The sequence below is a fragment of the Trematomus bernacchii genome, unplaced genomic scaffold, assembly GCF_902827165.1.
Source record: "Trematomus bernacchii unplaced genomic scaffold, fTreBer1.1, whole genome shotgun sequence".
NCBI lineage: Eukaryota > Metazoa > Chordata > Actinopteri > Perciformes > Nototheniidae > Trematomus > Trematomus bernacchii.
In genome coordinates this window covers 15,113,280-15,132,018 of record NW_022987564.1, presented here as the reverse complement: position 1 = coordinate 15,132,018, position 18,739 = coordinate 15,113,280, and the positions used below count along the sequence as shown (strand labels likewise).

The 18,739-nt window shown below is 41.1% G+C and overlaps 1 protein-coding gene across 2 annotated transcripts; it reads right to left on the bottom strand.

Moving 5' to 3' along the window:
- Positions 1–792: 792 nt before the first annotated feature.
- thrap3b (thyroid hormone receptor associated protein 3b) lies at positions 793–17,320 on the bottom strand. Of its 2 annotated transcripts, none has more exons than XM_034124274.1 (11): positions 16,950–17,320; positions 11,861–12,015; positions 8,353–9,201; positions 7,121–7,738; positions 6,636–6,799; positions 6,380–6,491; positions 5,720–5,795; positions 4,932–5,107; positions 3,882–4,173; positions 3,313–3,462; positions 793–2,219 (listed from the first exon to the last, which is right to left on the bottom strand). In XM_034124274.1, exons 2-11 carry the CDS (start codon positions 11,980–11,982, stop codon positions 1,899–1,901), a joined length of 2,880 nt encoding a protein of 959 aa, XP_033980165.1. In that variant the 5' UTR covers positions 11,983–12,015; positions 16,950–17,320; the 3' UTR covers positions 793–1,898. The 2 variants fall into 2 exon arrangements, with proteins under 2 accessions (XP_033980165.1, XP_033980166.1); XM_034124275.1 differs by having other exon boundaries at positions 11,861–12,010.
- Positions 17,321–18,739: the final 1,419 nt, after the last annotated feature.

Sequence of the window (18,739 nt, the reverse complement as noted above, 5' to 3'; positions counted from 1 at the left end):
ATTTAAATAAATGCCTGTGATGTCCCTATAGGGGAGTAACACAATGGTGATTGAGCTAATGGTCCACTGATAACAGCCTTTGCTTTTGCAGTAGGACTGTGTCTGTGGTGGCATTCCTGGAAACAATCACAATGAAGACATTGGATTTTTAGAATATGAGTTATAAAAAAAAACACACATTGAATTAGTGCCTAAAGCCATGAGTGGATAGTACATTAAGCAGGGGTGTGGAGCTTTTGTCTCCCCCCTCTGGCAGTGAATGTTAGAAGAACAGATTCAGGATTGGATTATCTGGATAAAAAGTTATGTTTACGTTCAGAAAAAGGGTTAACATTAGAGTGTTCAGCATCATTATCTTTTAAACTATTTTGTGTTTTTACACAAAGATTAATATAAAAAAGGTCAGATGTATCTTTAATGACAGTAAAGGCTGTGGCGCAGTGGGCTAGTGCGTTGGTGTTCTGAAGAGGGGAGCACAGGTTCAAACCCAACTGCAGTCAGGATGTCGTTGTGTCCCTGGGCAAGACACTTCACCCCAAATTGCTCCTGTGGGGATTGTCCACAGTATTGAGTATGTAAGTCACTTTGGATAAAAGCAGCTAACATGTAATGTAATCAATAGTGCAAGCCCTGAGATGCTTTATGGTTAAATGTGTTAGTATTGCAATAAACTATAAATGTTTCACGCGTACTGCTAAAGAGAGTATGGTACCCCAAACCAACACCAGAGAGGGCTGTCACTCTCATTTCTCTCTCCATTGGTAGATCTCAACAAGTATCACACTCACAGCGTTGCCCTGAATCAAAGAAAGATTTATTGAAAATTAAAAGACAAAGTACTCCAAAGCTCTTGAGAACAGTACAAAAGTTTTCGGCTTCAGATTGAACAAAAACAAAGTCCTACAGTTGTGTTTGGTACATGCAGCATGTACAGTGAGAAGCAGCACAGTGAGATTCACAGAACGACTTCTGCTAGTTCGCGGCAACTCTTCTTAAAAATATACACTTCCATCAACACCTTCGACACAATCTTTTTAGGGTCTCTCTTTCCTTTATCAGCTCAAACTGCTCTTTTTCGTTTTGTGGGAGGATTTAAGGTCGTTTTGTTTTTTTAAAAGAACCATTTCCTGTTTATATTTTAGCTCCCTTAGGGTTACAATAATGTAGGTCTAATAATAGAATAGAATAATTCTATACAGCATTTTGTAAAACTATGACATTTGTACTTATTCATCTAAACTAAAAGGTAGCCACTTACTAAATTAACTTGACAGTTTGAAACCTTTATATTTATCTGTCTAAAGCAAAATCAGAAGATGTTGATGCCAAATTCTTTACAATTTGTTTTTTTTTTAAAACTGAAAACACCCAGAATGAATGAGAATATACTGAACCACACGCACATACAAATGTCTTCACTTCCTAATGAGAAATACAGGTAAAGTGGCACTATATGAAAATGCTTGGAGAGTATAAGTGACAAACATCAACCGTTCATTAAAGATATTTGACCTTTCCTGTCTGAAACGTGACGGCGGTGAGCCCACTTCTGATTGGTCCCGAGGAGCGCGGTATGAATCATGCAGTAACATCGAAGATTTATCACAGCCCCAACAACATAAACATGGAAATCATCTATAACCTTCCTACACTGATGGACAGCTACCTCTTATAGCTGGATTACACAAGTAATAATATTTATTTTCTAAGGCACACATTTTTTACTTTGTCATGTTTTCAGAGAATATTTTTTTGCCTCAGTATTTTCTCCCTTAAAAAGATACAATGAAACCAGCTGCAGAACAAAAACTCACTTGACATTTAAAAAACAAAACGCTCTGAAATGAAGGTGCTCTTCATTCCAAAGATTCTTCACTTTAACTGTTAGAAGGCTCAACTTACTGAACACATTTATAACCATCAAATGTGATGATGTGGGGGGGGTCGAGTGGTTCTACTGCTTCGGGGGGGGGGGCTTCTCCGGCGTTCTTGGTTTCTTTGCGGATGACCGGCTGGCATTCCATGCCGTCGTCGGCTAGCTCCGCCCCTTCCCCCTCCCCCCCGCCCCCGCCCCCGCCCCCGCCCTGGTACATGTCGTGTGTCCACTTCGGGCTGCTGCCCCCCTTACGGTAGACGAAGCGTCCCCGGCGTGTGGGGAAGGCCCCCCGGCCCCTCCCACGGGAGTCCACCCAGGTCTTCTCGCCATCACGGTCGTCGTGCTGGAAGGAGAAACAGGTGGGGTTAAAGGTCAACCAGAAGTCCTTCACACAGCAGGATTACTAAAGAGCAACTGTTCCTCCATGTTTGACAGAAAACGGACTGTTTTGAAAGAATCTGATCCTTCAGTGATTTCAACTGTTTTTCCTTTCTCTTTGTTAATGTCTCTCCAAGTCTCGCTCAGGGTTCTGAAATCTCGCGAGAGGTGACTTGTGGCCAGAAGACAAGGCTGTAAACGTGATTGCGAGCTAGAGAGGATAGTGTTAGTATCACAAACATTTGTATTAGCATGGCTGAATATTTAGCCAACTGCATGAATCTCCCCCTGTCTATACATCTCGAAATAGAAGGATTGCTTGCAGTGCTTTCCTTCAATACTGTACAATTGTTGTCCACATGAGTCGCTTAGAGGGTAAGGGTTGGTTCTGCTGTGAAGCAAACCATTCTTCTTCAAGGTTTTCTTTATCACTGTTTCATCAGATACTTTCCAATAAAATGTTGTTCAAATAATCCATATTTTGTCAGACAGCGTCTAATCAATCATGGTTAGATGATTACAATGACAACAAATCAAAGTCAAATGAAAAAACGTACTGAATTTTGAAGTATGCCATTATACATAAAAACAAAACATTCCATCCTTTTGTAACAATAAAGTGCTCTACCACGAGTATGAAAGCATCTGCATGATGTAAACCTCACCACCTGTACGCCTGGGCTGTGACCAGAGACCTTTTCCTACTAGTCTGCTTAGTTAGAATAAACCGTGGGCCGAGTCAAATCAAAACGTAATTATTTGTGGGGTAAAAATAAAATCCTTGGTTTTTATGTGTCATAATAAAGCCCTCCAAAATGAGGATGATGGGCTTGTTTCACAGGAACATGTTGACTTTGATGTTAGTAGTTACTAACATCACTAAAAAGGGCTCTGTGCCGGCATGCACAATACAACAGAGGGTAAACATGCAGCAGGTACATGTCTTAAGTCAAGGTATTATTGAATTGTATCATAATTAAATTCTACTGTGATGCCTTCAGTGTTAAAAGCCCTACGTTTTTAGGTGCATCACTAAATCATCAGCACGAGAGGCTCACCAGGTAATACTTCCTGCTCTTGGGAGTGTATTCAGGGTCCCACTCCTCCTCTGGAGGGCGCACTGCAGGGTTCAGAGGGGCGGGGTTTCCATTGCTGTTGTTGCCTGGATAATTTCCCCTGTTCCACCCTCTCCCTCTCACTCTGGGGAACTGAAATCAAAACAACGAGTTGGATTTAACTCGCAGTCAAGGGACAAAGACATGTTCTACAACAAGATGGAAGAATATTTATTGTTATGTTTAATATTAGTCAAATAATGGACCCAGGCGCGATGAGATATTAATGGGTATCAGGCATTTGTTTAGTGATGGGGTGAGGTTCCACATATTTACGCTACATTACCTTAATAAAAGCCAGGCAGTGCATGGAATATGTATGATAGTGACATCATCATTATCATCATCCACATTATGTTCCTTAGCATTAGGAGGAAGGAACAGAGCAGAGAAGTGAACGTCTACTGTGATGCCGTTAGGATAAACAATTGCAAGAAGATGAGATGTCAGTTTCCCTCAGTGGAAAAGACTCAACAGCAGAAGAGAGAAACAAAGCTCAGAAAGCAACTTACGAATCCTCGGCCTCTGCCCCGCTCTGCGTTGTGGCCCTCAAAGTGGCCCCCCCGGTCGTGGCCCCCCCGGTCGTGGCCCCCCCGGTCATGGCCCCCCCGGTCGTGGCCCCCCCGGTCTCCGCCCCCGCCGTAGTCCCGTGGAGGATACCGGTTGTGAGCGTAGCCCTCCTCTGAGTGCTCCATCCCCTCCCCTCCCATGAACTCTTTCCCCCTGAAAGCTGGAGGATAAGGGGAGGCAGAGGAGGAGGAGGAAGAGGAGGATGGAGAGCGGTCCCGCTTCTTCTTACCCTTCCTGCCAAGAAAAGATGGATGTGAGTGTCAGAGAGTTTACAGACATAAAATGTATCAAAATAGTTTGAAAGTTTAAAAAGCAGATTGGTTTGCAGAGTGGTTACTAAGGTTACAGTTAGAGATGACTAGCCAATCAGTCTCAGATTTAGCATTTTCTGAAAAGTAACAAGTGACACATCTTAAATTATAACTTTTAAAACAAAGTTCACACAGGCAGATAACGTCATGTTTTCTTCATGTCATGGTGTCGTTAATCTGTGTGCTTGAACAGATTAGTTCCAGCACTTTAATGGTACAGAAAGAAACCTGTTTGTTGTAGCTTTATTCTCTATCCGGGGTGACAGCTATTGCTAATTCAACATTTCACATTAAGCTTTTACATTCTTCATACTGGAAAACTTCGACAACCTTTAGTCAATACTTTTCACCTACAATTCTGTAATCACTGTACAGCTCGGTTTTATATTGCTATATTTTGTATGTTCCATTTTTTTATTAATGATTAATAACTTGATTTTTAAAGGGTTTATTTTGTAACTTTCTCCCAATTTGTTTGTTCAGCCTTTCTTGCCTTTTTGGCAACAAACCAATCTGGTATCATGAATGTGCAGGAAAAAATTGAAAGTGGTAATTGTTCACTTTACTGCTATACACTGTACATCTTTCAACATGGCAACATATTATTAGTAACAATGGTAACTCCTCCAAACGTTGTGTTCCCTGTGTGCTGGAACATTTGAGAGCACAGAGGGCACGTACTTGGATTTCTTGTGGTGTTTCCCAGATTTCTCAGAGGACCTCTCTCTGCTCGGCCCCCGGGAGCCTCCTGAGCTCCGGCCTCCTTCACGCTTGTAATCCTTTCCCGCAGACCTCTTACGTCTTTCAATATCCAGACGGAGGTCCATCACGTCGCCTTTGAACTTTTTACTTGGATCCTGCAGAAAGGTGGGTTTATTAGCCACTGAACCAGCTGTTTGCATAACTAATGGACATATTCAAAATGCTTTAAAATGATTTGGTAAAGGAAACATACAAATAAACAGCTTGAAATTAAACACCAGTGCATTACAAATAAAGATGCTAAACATATATTAATGTGTTCGCTCAAGTGGTTAAGACAAAATACTGACAATACAAAAAATATGTTCAAAGAATGTCTTTTCACAACGGAATACAACATATTTGTGGAAACCAGCAACATGCATGTAGCATATCAAAATAAATGAACAGATTTTTTGTAGCTTGATTTTTTTCTTTTCAAGAAAAATACTTACAAGGTAAAGGCACTGATAAGCGTCCCTTGAGAGGCTTGGACTCAGGATCTTAATTCACTTCCTTTTAGCCTTTGCTTGGGTTCGTACATACCCAATCAATAACCATATCTCATAGGCTGGGGGGCTTGCTTGGCACTTACAAAACACAATTGGGCTCTTTTGATTTAGATATATGCATCCTTTGAAAGAAAAGCACAAAGCTGAACACTGCTGCTTAGGATCGTCTCAAATTTGCTTGTTCCAAATACTTCAAATTTCAAAATGGCGGGTCACCTTGTAGCTCGTCTCCTCCATCTCCTCAAACAGGTGAGAGTGCCTCTTAAAGGCACTGGGGGAAACATCGATTCTCCTGAGAGAGGAGGAAAGAGCCCGAAGGTGAATATATAAAACACAACAGATGTACAGTTCATGTTCAGTCTGTAAACTCAAAAACACACAACATGTTATTACTTTTGAATTAGGGACCAAAAGAAAAATGTATACTGACCGAAAAAGGCTGAATTAATTCACTTACCCATTTTATATTAATTATTTTTGTACAATTCTCATTTAATGTATACACTGAAAATGAGAGAAACAAATAAATAAATATTTATATTGAATATACCAAAAATATCAAATTTTAAAACATTTTTTCAATTAACTTCTTCAAATTATATACATATATATGTAAATATTTTAATTTTAATTCCATCTGTTCCAAATGTATTATTTTTTAGAAGTAAAAAAATCGGATCCATACAACTTAGAGTTAATAGTTTCTAAATAATATGTTGGCTGATTTAAGATAATCAGCTCTCATAACAAATAATATAGCTCTCTAGTGGCAAACAATTGGATTTGTGATTGTTATGTATGCATTCCTACAAACCTGAAAACACTGTAAAAGAAGGGTACATTACTTCAGGTCAGATTGTGAGACGTTGTGTATACCTGTGGATTTCTGGGCTCTTCCTTGGCTTCATCATTTCTACCTCTGCAGCTTTTCTTTGGTACATGGCAAAGCGCTCACTTAAAGACATGTCTGAGGATTGGAAGTGTTGAGCTGCAAATAAAGAACAACAAACTATTATTCCAGATACAGGAGTATAGTATGGTAACTGACATATAATGAAATGTACCCTGGATCTCACACCTGTCGTCCTGAGTCTGTGGAGGCGGGACAAAGCCAGCACAGGTCATACTTTACCTTTGATGTAATGCACGATTGAGACTATGTGCTGAGCGAACAGCTCAGAGGGGCTCCGGCGGAGCTGCGCTGACTGAACGTGCTGGAAAATGGAACGAAACTCTGCGTCTTTTTTAGTGGGGTTCAGCTCTCTGGGCATGACACGATCTTTAGACATGGAAGAGCTGAGAGAAGAGAAGGAGTGAGCCACATTGTACATTGACAAAGAAGAAATAGCTACCATATGACTCAAATAAAGGTGGGGAATGTTTTTACACTTTTCAATGTGCTAAAGTTGATGTTTGGATTTTCTTCATAGGATCATAGTGCATACATCATGATTGGGAGATGGGATTTAAGCCAGAGAGTATGTGACTGTTAGAGGAGCACCACTCATGTTGGATTTACATTCTGTTTCAATGGAAGTGTCTCGTGTTACATTAAGAGAGAAAACAAGGATCTTTTGTTTAGGTCTTAACAAGTCCATGTTGGACATTTGGACATACCTGGGCATTTCATCAATGGAACCAATTTTGTGTTCAAAGTCGTCCCTTGACGCAGACATGTGACGCACAGGCGAGTCCTCGCGAAGAGGGAAGGCTCCGGGGAACAGCGGGCGCTCCTTCTCTCTGGACGCTGCGGGAGGGGACGGACTCCTCCTGGACTTCTCCTTCTCTTTCTTCTCCTTCTTCTTGGCCTTCTCCTCTTTCTTGGAGCTGTGTTTGCGGCTCCTGTAGATCTCCTCCTCCATGTGATCCGCGGGCTCTGCCTCTTCAGCATCTCTCCGGCTCTTCTCTTTAGCTGACGGGTAGGACGTTGAGTAGCTTGGCTCGTCCCCCCATTTGCCGAAAATGTCCCGAGCTGTGAGGGTGGGTTTGACGTCCCCGTCATCCTCAATGTCCCTCTCTTTCAGGCCGTGGGACTTGAGGAACTCCTCTTCTCCGGCGTCAAAGAAGGGCAGGGTCTTGTCTTCCTTTGAGTCGCTGAAAGAACCGGACGAGATGTTGAAGGGATCTCCGGACTTGCTTCCTTTCTCTAGTTCTCTGTCTGTGTTGCTCTGCTCTTTATCACGACCGTTCTCCTTCTCTGCAGCCTGCTTTTTGTTTTTATTCTCAGCCAAGAACCTGAAACAGAGAACCAATCTCGCTTTAGTACGTTCACCCCCAGGGACATGACTAAAATGCGTTACACAATTTAAAAAGGGAAATACACATTGCACATAAACTGTAATACCTAAAAGGGATGGGCAAGCTTACAAGAACATGGTAAAAGTACATTTATTATGTTATTTATTGGATTGTTAACTCCTCTTTGGGAAACATTTGGGACAATATTCTCAGTATTAAAGTACCGTCTCATCAGTTTACTTCCCAGGGCTGTAGCGAAGATTCTTTTTTCAATCTACTAGTTGCTTGTCTAATGTTCTGCCTTGATCAATATGACATTTAAAAAAGCCCATCCCTTAAGGAAACAGTAAAAGATCAGGACTCACATTGGAATAATCAAACTCACGTCACCACCGCCGCCTAAGTAAGTGGGATTTCATACAACTTCCTCTCAGTGCACAGAAAAGTAAATATCTTGAGTCTTGTGTTTTCCATTGTAACATGTATTCCTCCAGGGCTCTTTGATAAAGGCTACACATGTTTGAAAGAAAAATAACGTTCATCATGTGTTAGAATAATGAAAAAAAGGAAATGTTATTACATTCAAATGAGGAAAATAGTAACACACGTACTTTTTGAAGGCAGCAGAGATCACCGTCTTATCTTCAGATTTGGTTTCTTCCTTTGAGAAGAACCCAAAGCCGCTGAAGGAGGCCGTTTGTCCGGACTTTGTGGGGCTCTTTGCTGGAGGGGTCACGCTACCAACGGTTTTCCACATAGGCCCTTTTCCCTCGGAGCTGCTGGGGGCGTCTTCATTTTTAGTCTCTGGGCTCCTTCGTTTAGGGCTGGTGTCGTCGTCGATCCATTTCCCTCCGGACACCTTCTCGATGGCGCTGCCGTCTGCTGCCTGGCCGGATTTCTCTGGGTGACTTTCTGACTTGTCCTTGGTTTCCTTGGAGCCGTGCTTGCTCTTGCTGCTGCGATGATGTGGCGACGAGGACCGTGAGTGCGAGGAGTAGCTGGAGTGCCTGGAGCGCCGGGATCCCTTGGAAGACGAGCGGTCAGAGTAGTGGGAGCGGCTCCGGCTACCTGAGCGCTTTTTGGGTGTGCGGGAGCGTGAGCGCCCCCTCCTTGGACTGTGGGAGTGGTGGTCCTGGTCATGGTGGCGATCATGCCAGCCTCCGCCTCCACCGCCACGCCCACCATCACCGCCTCCACCACCCTGCCAGTTGGCCTTGTATCCGTAGCCGCCACCGCCGCCGCCGCCTCCTCCTCCTCCTCCGCCGCCTCCTCCTCCTCCTCCTCCCCTGTTCTGGTAATGGCCGCGCTGGTAATAGCCTCGGTTTCTGCCGCGGTAGTGGAAGGGCCTCCGGTAGCCTCGGTTGTAGCCTCTGAAGCCCCCTCTGTTGTTCTGATAGTCCCTGCTGGGATAGTTTCTGGAGGACGGAGAGTGAGAGCGAGAGCGGGACCGAGACCTGGAACTGGAAGATAGAAGGGGGAGAAGAAGAAAAAAGATATGTAATTGAGGGTAAAGTGTGTGTTGTAGTCTAACACAATGTTTCATCTTGCAAGTCAGCAGCCTACAAGTAAAGAAAATTATCAGCAACATGACAATTGTTTTAAAAGATCATATTTTTGAAGCATGGCTGTCCTGTGTCTTAATATGTCCTGCAATTGTGAGTCACATAGTATTAGAGTTCAGAACTTGATTTTATGTACGTTATGTAATACGGAGTTATATTCCATCCCTGTCTTTCCTGTAATGAACGCGACATCAGTGACATCAGTCATCTGTAATCAAATAATGAATAACTCCTTAATTTGTAGAAAATAATGGTTAGTTGCAGCCTTATTATATTTGATCACTAACAAGAGAATGGCTGAAACATAAGACTGATAATTCAGTTACCAAGCAGATATGACCAGAGTTACGGCAATTTCCCAAAATCTATCTTATTGTAGGAAGCTTTGAAATTGAACAAATATCAGACAAACTTTTCCTAACTGTCCTTTTATGGTTAGCCTTGAGAAGAGACTGAGATCTACTGCTGCCCAGATGTCAACAGGGGGCGATGTATTCTCACGGATAACCGAGTCATAACTCCACTAGGCACAGCGATGTCTCACTCAGAGAGGCATAGATCAAAAAGACTCTACATGTTTCACCATGAACAATTCCTAAAAACCGCACAGTGCAACACTATGGACAAAAAACTCTGAAGATTGAGTTGACTGTGATAGCAAACTTAACACCAGGAAATTGAAAATAAAGTTAAAAATGAATACATTCAAAACAATGAATCTTAGCTTCACTTATGAAAGACTACAAATAAAAGCCACACAAACAAAAATGTATTTTAGTCACCAAACAAATGCATCAAAAAATAGGTCCACTTAAAATCTAAAATTGTTTCACAACAGTCAAACAATTCCAAAAACAATAGAGGGGGCAGTAGACCTGCAACTAGCGTGTTCTGTAAAGTACAAATTACCAATGGGGTAGCTTCAAAAAGGTCTGCCGTAAGGAATATATAAGACGTAAATAAGAATATAATACGAATATTTATTTACATTGCTTTGCTTACGTGCTGGTACTACTGCCCTTTCTCCAAACACAGTGTGTGTCGCAGTCATCTATTGTAGATATGAACAAGCGCCTCAAACCACCCCAGTTCAAACTATCTGAACTATCCCTTTAAAACGATACCTGTGCTGATGGCCTGTAACAAAACCATTACGTTTACAAGCACATGCCAACTACTTACCCGTTGCGCCTTTTCATTGGAGCAGAGCACTCCTGGACAACAGACAATGTTTTCCCACAGGCAAGACAGTGTGTGTGGCTTTCATTTATGAGTAGGACAAAGAGTACACGCAGGGCCCAACCTGCTCTAATCCACAGAGGGAGGTGGCAGTGAAGGGGGAGGGAGATACAATAGGGCCAAGAGTACTCACTCTCTACTCCTTTTCCCTTTGGACAATCATTGACATGCAGTGTAGCAATGCTCTTCAATGGAAAACATCCAGTCAACAACTCGCTGTCTGTGAAAGTGCTTTAACCGTCAAGCTCTAAACACAAACATGAAGTGACAAGAACAAGCGTGGGAAGCCCTCCCTCACTTAAATAAGGAAACAACATTAAAACGTGCCACAAATGTACACCAGATGACTGGAGGCTCCTAACCAGAAAGAATGTAAGCTGATGCAAATAGTTTGAGTCTTTGGCAGCCTGTCACCCACACAGGAAGAATATGTATGCAAATTCAGAGCTAACCTTGAACACTTGGGGCCTAGAGAAAGGAGGGCAATAAGGGACTTACTACTAGTTACATTTTAAAATGTACTAGAATCCACCAAAGGCTTCATACAACTGTTTTTTTCACATAGTATTCCCCATCACCTATATTTCTCCTTGTGTAAAACAGGTGGGACACCATTTTAATTAGACTAATTGCAAGAGAGACAGGAGTGTTGTATCACTAAAGTAAAATGGCTGTCATGATGAAGCAACTGGTGAGTAAACACACAACTGAAACATGAGCTATGCTTTTCGTAGTTGTTGTGTGCTCCCCTACAAACAGAGCCAAACAGATATAAGAACATCAGTGTACTTAGCTAGTGGTTGTGTGTGTGTTTCCTGACAGCACTGACTTGTATCACAGAGTAAAAAACACAGTCTGAATATAAGAAAATCCATGAAGGAAACTATAAATGTGTCGCCGTTTAGGGAGATATTAAATAGCAATAAAAGCAGCAAGTGAAAGTCTATGAGTACTAACACCTTAGTCATTGAGGGTTGTATAGCTGTAGAAGACTATCATTCAAGCACTTTTAAGATATCTAACCCCACAATTTCCAGATTCTTCCAGACATTAATATCCAATCTAATATATGTTCCTTTCACTCAATTCCTTTAAACCCACAGAAAACAACATATTTAGTAGCATTTCAGTGATTTTTACACACTGAGATCTAGACTCAATCCCTTTTTAAATTATTTTCTAAGAACTGCACAAAACATGCTTTATGATTATGTGATATTATGAACTCAAAAACCATGAGGCAAACCTGGATCTATTCATCCCGTGCAGAACAAGGAAGTGATGAAGGTTCGAGTCAGACACAGCAAACTTCATTTACCTATAGCGACGTTTTCTGGATCTGGAGCGTGAGCGGCTTCGAGAGTGAGATCTGGAGTAAGATCTGGATCTTGACCTGGATCTGGAGCGGGACCGAGCTGGAGAGTCCGGAGCCTTGGACATCTTTGCACTCAGGACCGCTTAGATATGCCTTTACTAGAAAACAAAGAAGTGAATTTTACTTGTTTGACTCAAAGTGTATGAGGATAAAATCAATCCTCCATATGCATCACGATTGGACAGCTACGTAATAAAAACTAGAATGATTGTTTTGTACCCAGCAAATAGTGTCCACACTCCTCCACTGAGGTTTCTTTTTTTGTACTATTTCCCAACTGCTTATCATTAATCTGTGAGTAATTTAGATCAAATGGTACACTAAGGTTAACAAACAGAACTTCAGTGCAATGACCTTAAGCCCAAAGCTGACTAATGAACCGACTCTAACTGAAAATGAGAACAACATGTGCAACATAGAATCACTTATTTCAACCAAATGCTTCAGAACACATTTGTTTTCTTTATACATTTGCTAGTTTCTGCCAAGTCAAATTAAAGAATGAACTTGAGCAGCATCTATCTAGCTTTGGGCCTAGAAATGTTATTATAGAATATTTCTACAAAATGGAGATCAGGATGTCTCACAAAGCAGCAGATCTGGAGCAGGGAGAGCAGTGAGTCAAGGAACAGCTTTTGCCCCTACAGTGACTTATTAATTCTGATAATACAAGATGGTTGTGAAGAAAAAAAGAATAGCATTTTTCCGCTGGGGAATGGCTTTCACATTACATGGCCTGTGTCAGGGATTTGTTGTGATTGTCCTGTTTGTCTCACAATCTCTTCTGCTCTGTCTTTTCAGTACTATGGACAGCGGCACCTACACAAGCATTAAGCTACTTATTTCACATTACAAATGCCCAAAAGCCAACAGTGTATCCACCCTTTGCGTTTGCATCAGAGGGGGAGTTTGAGTTTGAAACACCAACTTCATTTGAGTCAGAAACGTTTGCTTTTTATTCCAGATTGTTTTTATACCAAACGGTGGGATGCCTGTTTCTTTCATGTTTGAAGGGACAACAGTTGCTATGTGCCAAACCTTAGATGCAATATACAGGGTTTCCCCTGCTTGTACACATCTAAAACAGGCCTCACTGTTCTTTTGCTGAACCTCAAACTTCAATAGTTATTAAGTCCTCACTGCATGCCTTCATTCTCCCGTTTGTTATTATTCTCAACTGAAGATGCCACGGCAAGAACATGTTATGAAACTTGTGATATAGGTGTTACCAATGAGGCTAAACTGGACATTTGTACATGTATAGAATATAGATATGCATTGATTACACTTAATATCTGCAGAGTGCTTTCAATCTGAAATATAATTGAAATGTAATTATTGCTCTTTTAAACTAGAGACCATCTCATAATGGGATCAAGATAAGATAAGATGGACCTTTATTAATCCCCGTGGAGAAATTCAGTTGTACAAAGCTGCAACAGGGTAAGTGTGAAAAAACAGGACAGCAAAGATTCACACAGATTAATAAAATCAAAAATAAAATCAAGAAAAAAATTAAAATAATAATGATAATAAAAGACTATGAAATAGGAGATGAGTAAAAATAAGAGTAAAATAACTGTCAGCATATATTTTCATATTTGGTCATCTAAGTTATGAAGTACGGAATGAGTTAAAGTGACAAGTGAAAAGTGAAAATGGAGGCTGTCTGGGGCGTGTCTTTTTGGGCACCGGGACAATGCAAGACGTCTTCCAGATGTCCGGCACCTTCATCAGCTTCAGGGAGAGACTGAAGAGGTGCTGAAAAACTCCTGCTAATTGACCGGCACACGCCTTGAGCACTCGGGGGTTGGTGTTGTCTGGCCCCCTTGCCTTCCTCACGTTGATCTTCGAGAGCTGATTCCTAACTGGTCCGGTGGTGGTTATTAGGGGTGTGAAACTGCTGGGAGTGGCTGATGCCCCCCCTGGAGTGGTGTTGGGTGTGTTTGGAGAAGAAGGGGGAGTAGTGGTGCCAGGGTTTGGGAACCCCTGCTGTCCTGTTGAGCTGGAGATGGGATGGTCAAACCTGTTAAGGCCCTGACACACCAGGCAGTCACCAGAGAACTCACCGACATCGACTGTTGCATCGGCGAGTTCTCCTGCGTCTTGGCCATGTGTCGCACTGGAACACACCGCAAAGACTTCAGCTGAGCACGTACGAACTGCGCATGCGTGCGTGGCAATAACTCTCCTTACCAGCAGTAGTGTGTATTCGTCATTCAAAATAGGCAACAACCGGAAGACAGAGAAGAAGAACAGACTGATATAAACAAACAAATAGCGTGTGCGTTCCATTTTCACTCCCGTCCATCGAAAACATGTTTTAGAATATAAAAATACATGAATGATGAAATGAGCACATAAAGTGCAGACATACTATAAAATCACAGTTAATAGACCTGCATCTGATGATCGCAGTGTTCTGGCGGGTGTGTAGTTTATTGAGTCAGCAATGTAGTAATGTATGTAATGTAATAATGGCCACTTCTTGCTAAATTTACATTTCCATGTGATGCTTTTATCCGAGGCGACTCACAATAGGTAAATGAACAGCAGTAGACAGTATCTCATTTACTTAGACACTGTACTTAAGGACAATGTTGAGGTACTTGAGACTAATCCTGCAACTTTATACTGACAAATAAACCGATGAGATGAAAAACCGGACTTGACCAAACAAATCACGGAGCTCTCAGCAGAGGACAGCCGGGGACGCTCCCGCCGATATCAGAGATGTCCCTGCTATGTGTGGGAGGTAAGAGAGGACATTTAAGGGCTATGTTTGATGTCTTTTAAGTATCACTTGCTGGGGTTTAGCTGCTGTCCTGTGCCTTCTTAAATCGTTTGTTTACGTCCCTCACTTCCGTTTCGCTTCTCATTTGCTAGCTGAACAGCTGATCAGAGTGGTTTCTTGGCCCGATAACTTGTGTCCGGGCCATTTGTCGACCGTGAAAGGCCAAATAAGGCGTGTCACGGCCGAGGGTTCGGGACACACCAAATTGACTTTGGGCGACAGGGCACGCTTTGTCGCCAGACAACCGAAGACGGCCGATATCGGCCTGGTGTGTCAGGGCCTTTAAAGAACAGGTTTAGCTCATTCACACCTTCAGGGTTTGTACCCAGTGATTTTTCTCACCCCTCCCCACACCTCTCTAGAGCTATTGGCCTCCTGACGACTCTCCAACTTGTCTCTGTATTTCTCCTTGGCTGCCCGTAGCTCTTTTTTCAGCTCCTTCTGTACAGTCTTAGCTTTCTCAGTGTCTCTAGCCATGAAAGCCCTCTTCTTCCTGTTCAAGAGGGTTTTAATGTGCCCATTGATCCAGGGCTTGTTGTTTGGGAAGCAACGTACCTTTTTGGTCGGTACAATGCTCTCCTCACAGAAACACCAGACGCAGAGCTACATCAGGCCAGGGGAGTAAAGTGGGAGGGCCAATGGACACTTCCCCACTTTCTCTGCCACTATTTCTGGTACCCTTATTATTTCAATTGTACGGTCAACATTATTATGATTGTATGGTGCAAATCCTAAGAAAAGCAGGTTTCATATGCAGACCTGTGTGAAGTAAAATAATAGCCTAAAAACAACTAAAGATGTTATAAGCATTATTGGTAACAGATAGAGTTTGTATTCTCAGCATCATGTATGCTTCTGTTCTTCAGTCTTGCCCTGAATGATAATTACAAAGAGGTGCATCAGTGAGTTGACTTTCTCCACACTATATCTACTGCATGCTACCAAAGCCTCGCTCTCCCCTTGACATCCAAACAAAAACAGAAGTGAAAGTAAACTTAATTCATTTCAGGCTTTTCCATTTCATCACTGGCAAAGGTATTTCAGCCTTCACAGTTTACACCTTCTAGATATCTAATAAAATAAAACTTCATTTCCAGTGACGTTTAGATTATATGCAATGCTGTATTATGAGAGACATATTGGGTGCTCTGATGCAGTTCATAATTGTGGTTGTGGTTTACCCCGCAAAGTAGCCGGACTGGTTGTGAGGGTTGCTATTTGAAGACTTGGTGCATAGTCCATTCAAAGACAAACATATTATAACCGGGTAGGCAAATATCTGTCAAACTTGCAAAACCAGAAAGGCCTGAGACACTGACTACCAGTGGTGGAATGTAACTAAGGATCTTTACTCTGATGCATTGAACTTGAGTACAATTTGAAGTCATTTTACTTAAATAATACACTTTCATGCTATTTTATACTTCTACTCCACTACATATAGGAAGCCGATAATGTTCTTTTAACTTTGCTGCATTTATTTCACAACATCAAAACGCATAAACCAATAATTAATGAAAATATATTATGGATAACAACCAGTCAGCCGTATACAAAAAAAATAGCTCCAGCTTTATTAGTTGCAACTGTATCTAATCCATTAATATAATACTAAAAAATAATAGTAATAATGCATGGATAATAATAATAACCATAATTATAAATAAAGCATACAATAAGCAAAAGAGCACCAGTTATAAAACATCTATTAGATCAGAAAATCAGTAATGGTATATAATAATAATGAAAAACAAATAAGCTTCTGTATTCTGAAATTACTTCAGTAACATCAAGATGCAAGACTTATACTTGTAACGTGTAATCATTTAACACTGTAGTAATGATCATTTTAGATCTGATAACTTCTCCCCCCAATGGGCCTATGTGACACCAACACACACCACTGGGTTTAATGGCTCATGTGGTCATTTTGGTTATACATTTAGCTAGTTAACTGCGTAAATGTCTGCCATTTAAGGCTATGTGCATATAATGTAATACCTGTGCACCACAGAGAACATGTGCCACCACACCAACAACTACACTGATATAACACATATTAATAAAGTAAACAAATTAAGTGAGCTTTACTACACGTAACGTAACAGCATTGTAATCAATACTAGAGTCAGATAAAACTGACTGAAGCTATCGATACTGAGAGCTCCAGCGTTACAATAAGAAAAACAGATACAGACTTCAACTATCATCTTAGCTACACAATTAAATTGCATTTACCTTTTCCCGGTGCAAACAAGTCTGTACAAACTCGTTTTGATGAATAAATGCTGCAGAAGTTGAGTAACCTTTGAGGCCGAGCTGCTCGACTGGTCCCTCCTTCCTGGTTTTACTGAAGCAATTTAACGGATGTTAGCAACCTGGCTAGCTTGTTAGCAGTGGTTCCGTAACCAACTGCTAGGCCAACCAAAACAGACGCACTGCGCCTTCAGAAGAGGCCAGGCGCTAGTACTGCCATGTCAGTCGACATTAGACATGTCTGTGGAGGATTTTAGGTGTTTGTCAATTGTGCTAAATGTATGTTTTTGACAGAATTTAGATTTAACGAAAGCTAACGATAAACAGACACCGTTAGCTCACGATGCTATCCTCACTACGCTCACATCACGCGAGACTTTCTGTCCCGTGAAGTGATGTCAGGGAGGACACGGGGTAAATTACCCTAGAATAAAAACACTTTTTAAATTCTGCTTTTATTGATGTTAAACATCTGATTGACATGTTATCTTGGACTCACATTAGTTGACATTAAATATAGGTTTTTTTCTTCATTCTGGACAGAAGTTATTTTTTTTTTTTTAAATCTCTTTGTAATGGTAGCCAACATTTTGTATAAATGATATGGACTGAAAGGAATCCTAAGCATGAATTTAACGATTCAAACACTAAACCAAAAAGCTATCTGACTATGGTCATATACAAGACCTTAAGAGCTCTACTAAATGTATTTCTCGTGTATTTTGTAATAACAGTATTCACTATGCAGAAAGGCCCATTTCCGATTTATATTTTATACTTAAACAAAATACAGTAAGCCTAAGTATAATTAAAAAGCAAATAAAAACCCATAGTTCTGCTTTAAGGAAATATAAGCTGCATTACAGGTTTCCACCCTCAAACCCACAGCTGTCCTTTAGCTTGACGTTGATGTCCGTTGGGTCTGTGTTGTTTCTAATGCTGTGCACTATTTTTATCAGACTAAAAGCCACATAACGCCTCCTATCACAGACACAGATTCCACCCTAAACCCCACTCAGGGTCCATCCGGCCTCAGCCAAACCCAAATACACTCTAGGGGGAACTGAAGTTGTACACTGTCTCTTCTCACTGACCTGTTTTTGGTTGAAGCTGTGTGAGAGTTCGTTGTAAATAAATAATAGATCTACACAAAGACTTCTTTCATATTGTAAGAATCTGTCCTTCCACTTGAGGAGTTTAGTCATGTCTTTCTGTGTTCGGAACATGTCAGTGTCTATTCAAAGCTAGTGAATGTATGTCATATTTTCCTTCAAATATAGATAAGGCATTTCAAATATAGATAAAAACTGAATCACTGGCTTCCTTTCCTGCAAACTGTATCAACTATCTGCACACCATCTGTTTGGCTCCTGGGAACTTGTTAATCCCACATAGTGATGAGGAAATCAATCCTCAGCAACAAGATTGCAGTTTCCAAAAATAAACGTTTTGCCTTGAGTAATGAACAATATATTAATGCACAAAATGTTTTTTCAATAATACATATGCGTATTGTGCGAGAATAATAAGTTGATGCAGTGCAGTAATGTTTCATAACCACTGTGTTAAAGCCATACTGTGTAACAGTGTCATTCTTTCAGCATTAAATTCAATGATAAACTACAATCTGTTCTCCATGCACATATCTGATATATTCCATGTATCCATATCATATCTTGTTTTTTTTATACATAATGCACATTACTCTGCACTTTTGGTGCTCAAAAGCTGTCTCAGTATATTTATTCTGTGCATTGACAATACAAATGTAT

Coding starts and splice junctions, on each gene's coding strand:
- thrap3b (XM_034124274.1), bottom strand. CDS start 11,982: ATGTCCAAGGCTCCGGACTCTCCAGCTCGGTCCCGCTCCAGATCCAGG. Junction 7,739..8,352: donor ATCTCTGCTGCCTTCAAAAA/GTACGTGTGTTA, acceptor TCTCTGTTTCAG/GTTCTTGGCTGAGAATAAAA. Junction 3,463..3,881: donor GGGGCAGAGGCCGAGGATTC/GTAAGTTGCTTT, acceptor TTTTGATTTCAG/TTCCCCAGAGTGAGAGGGAG.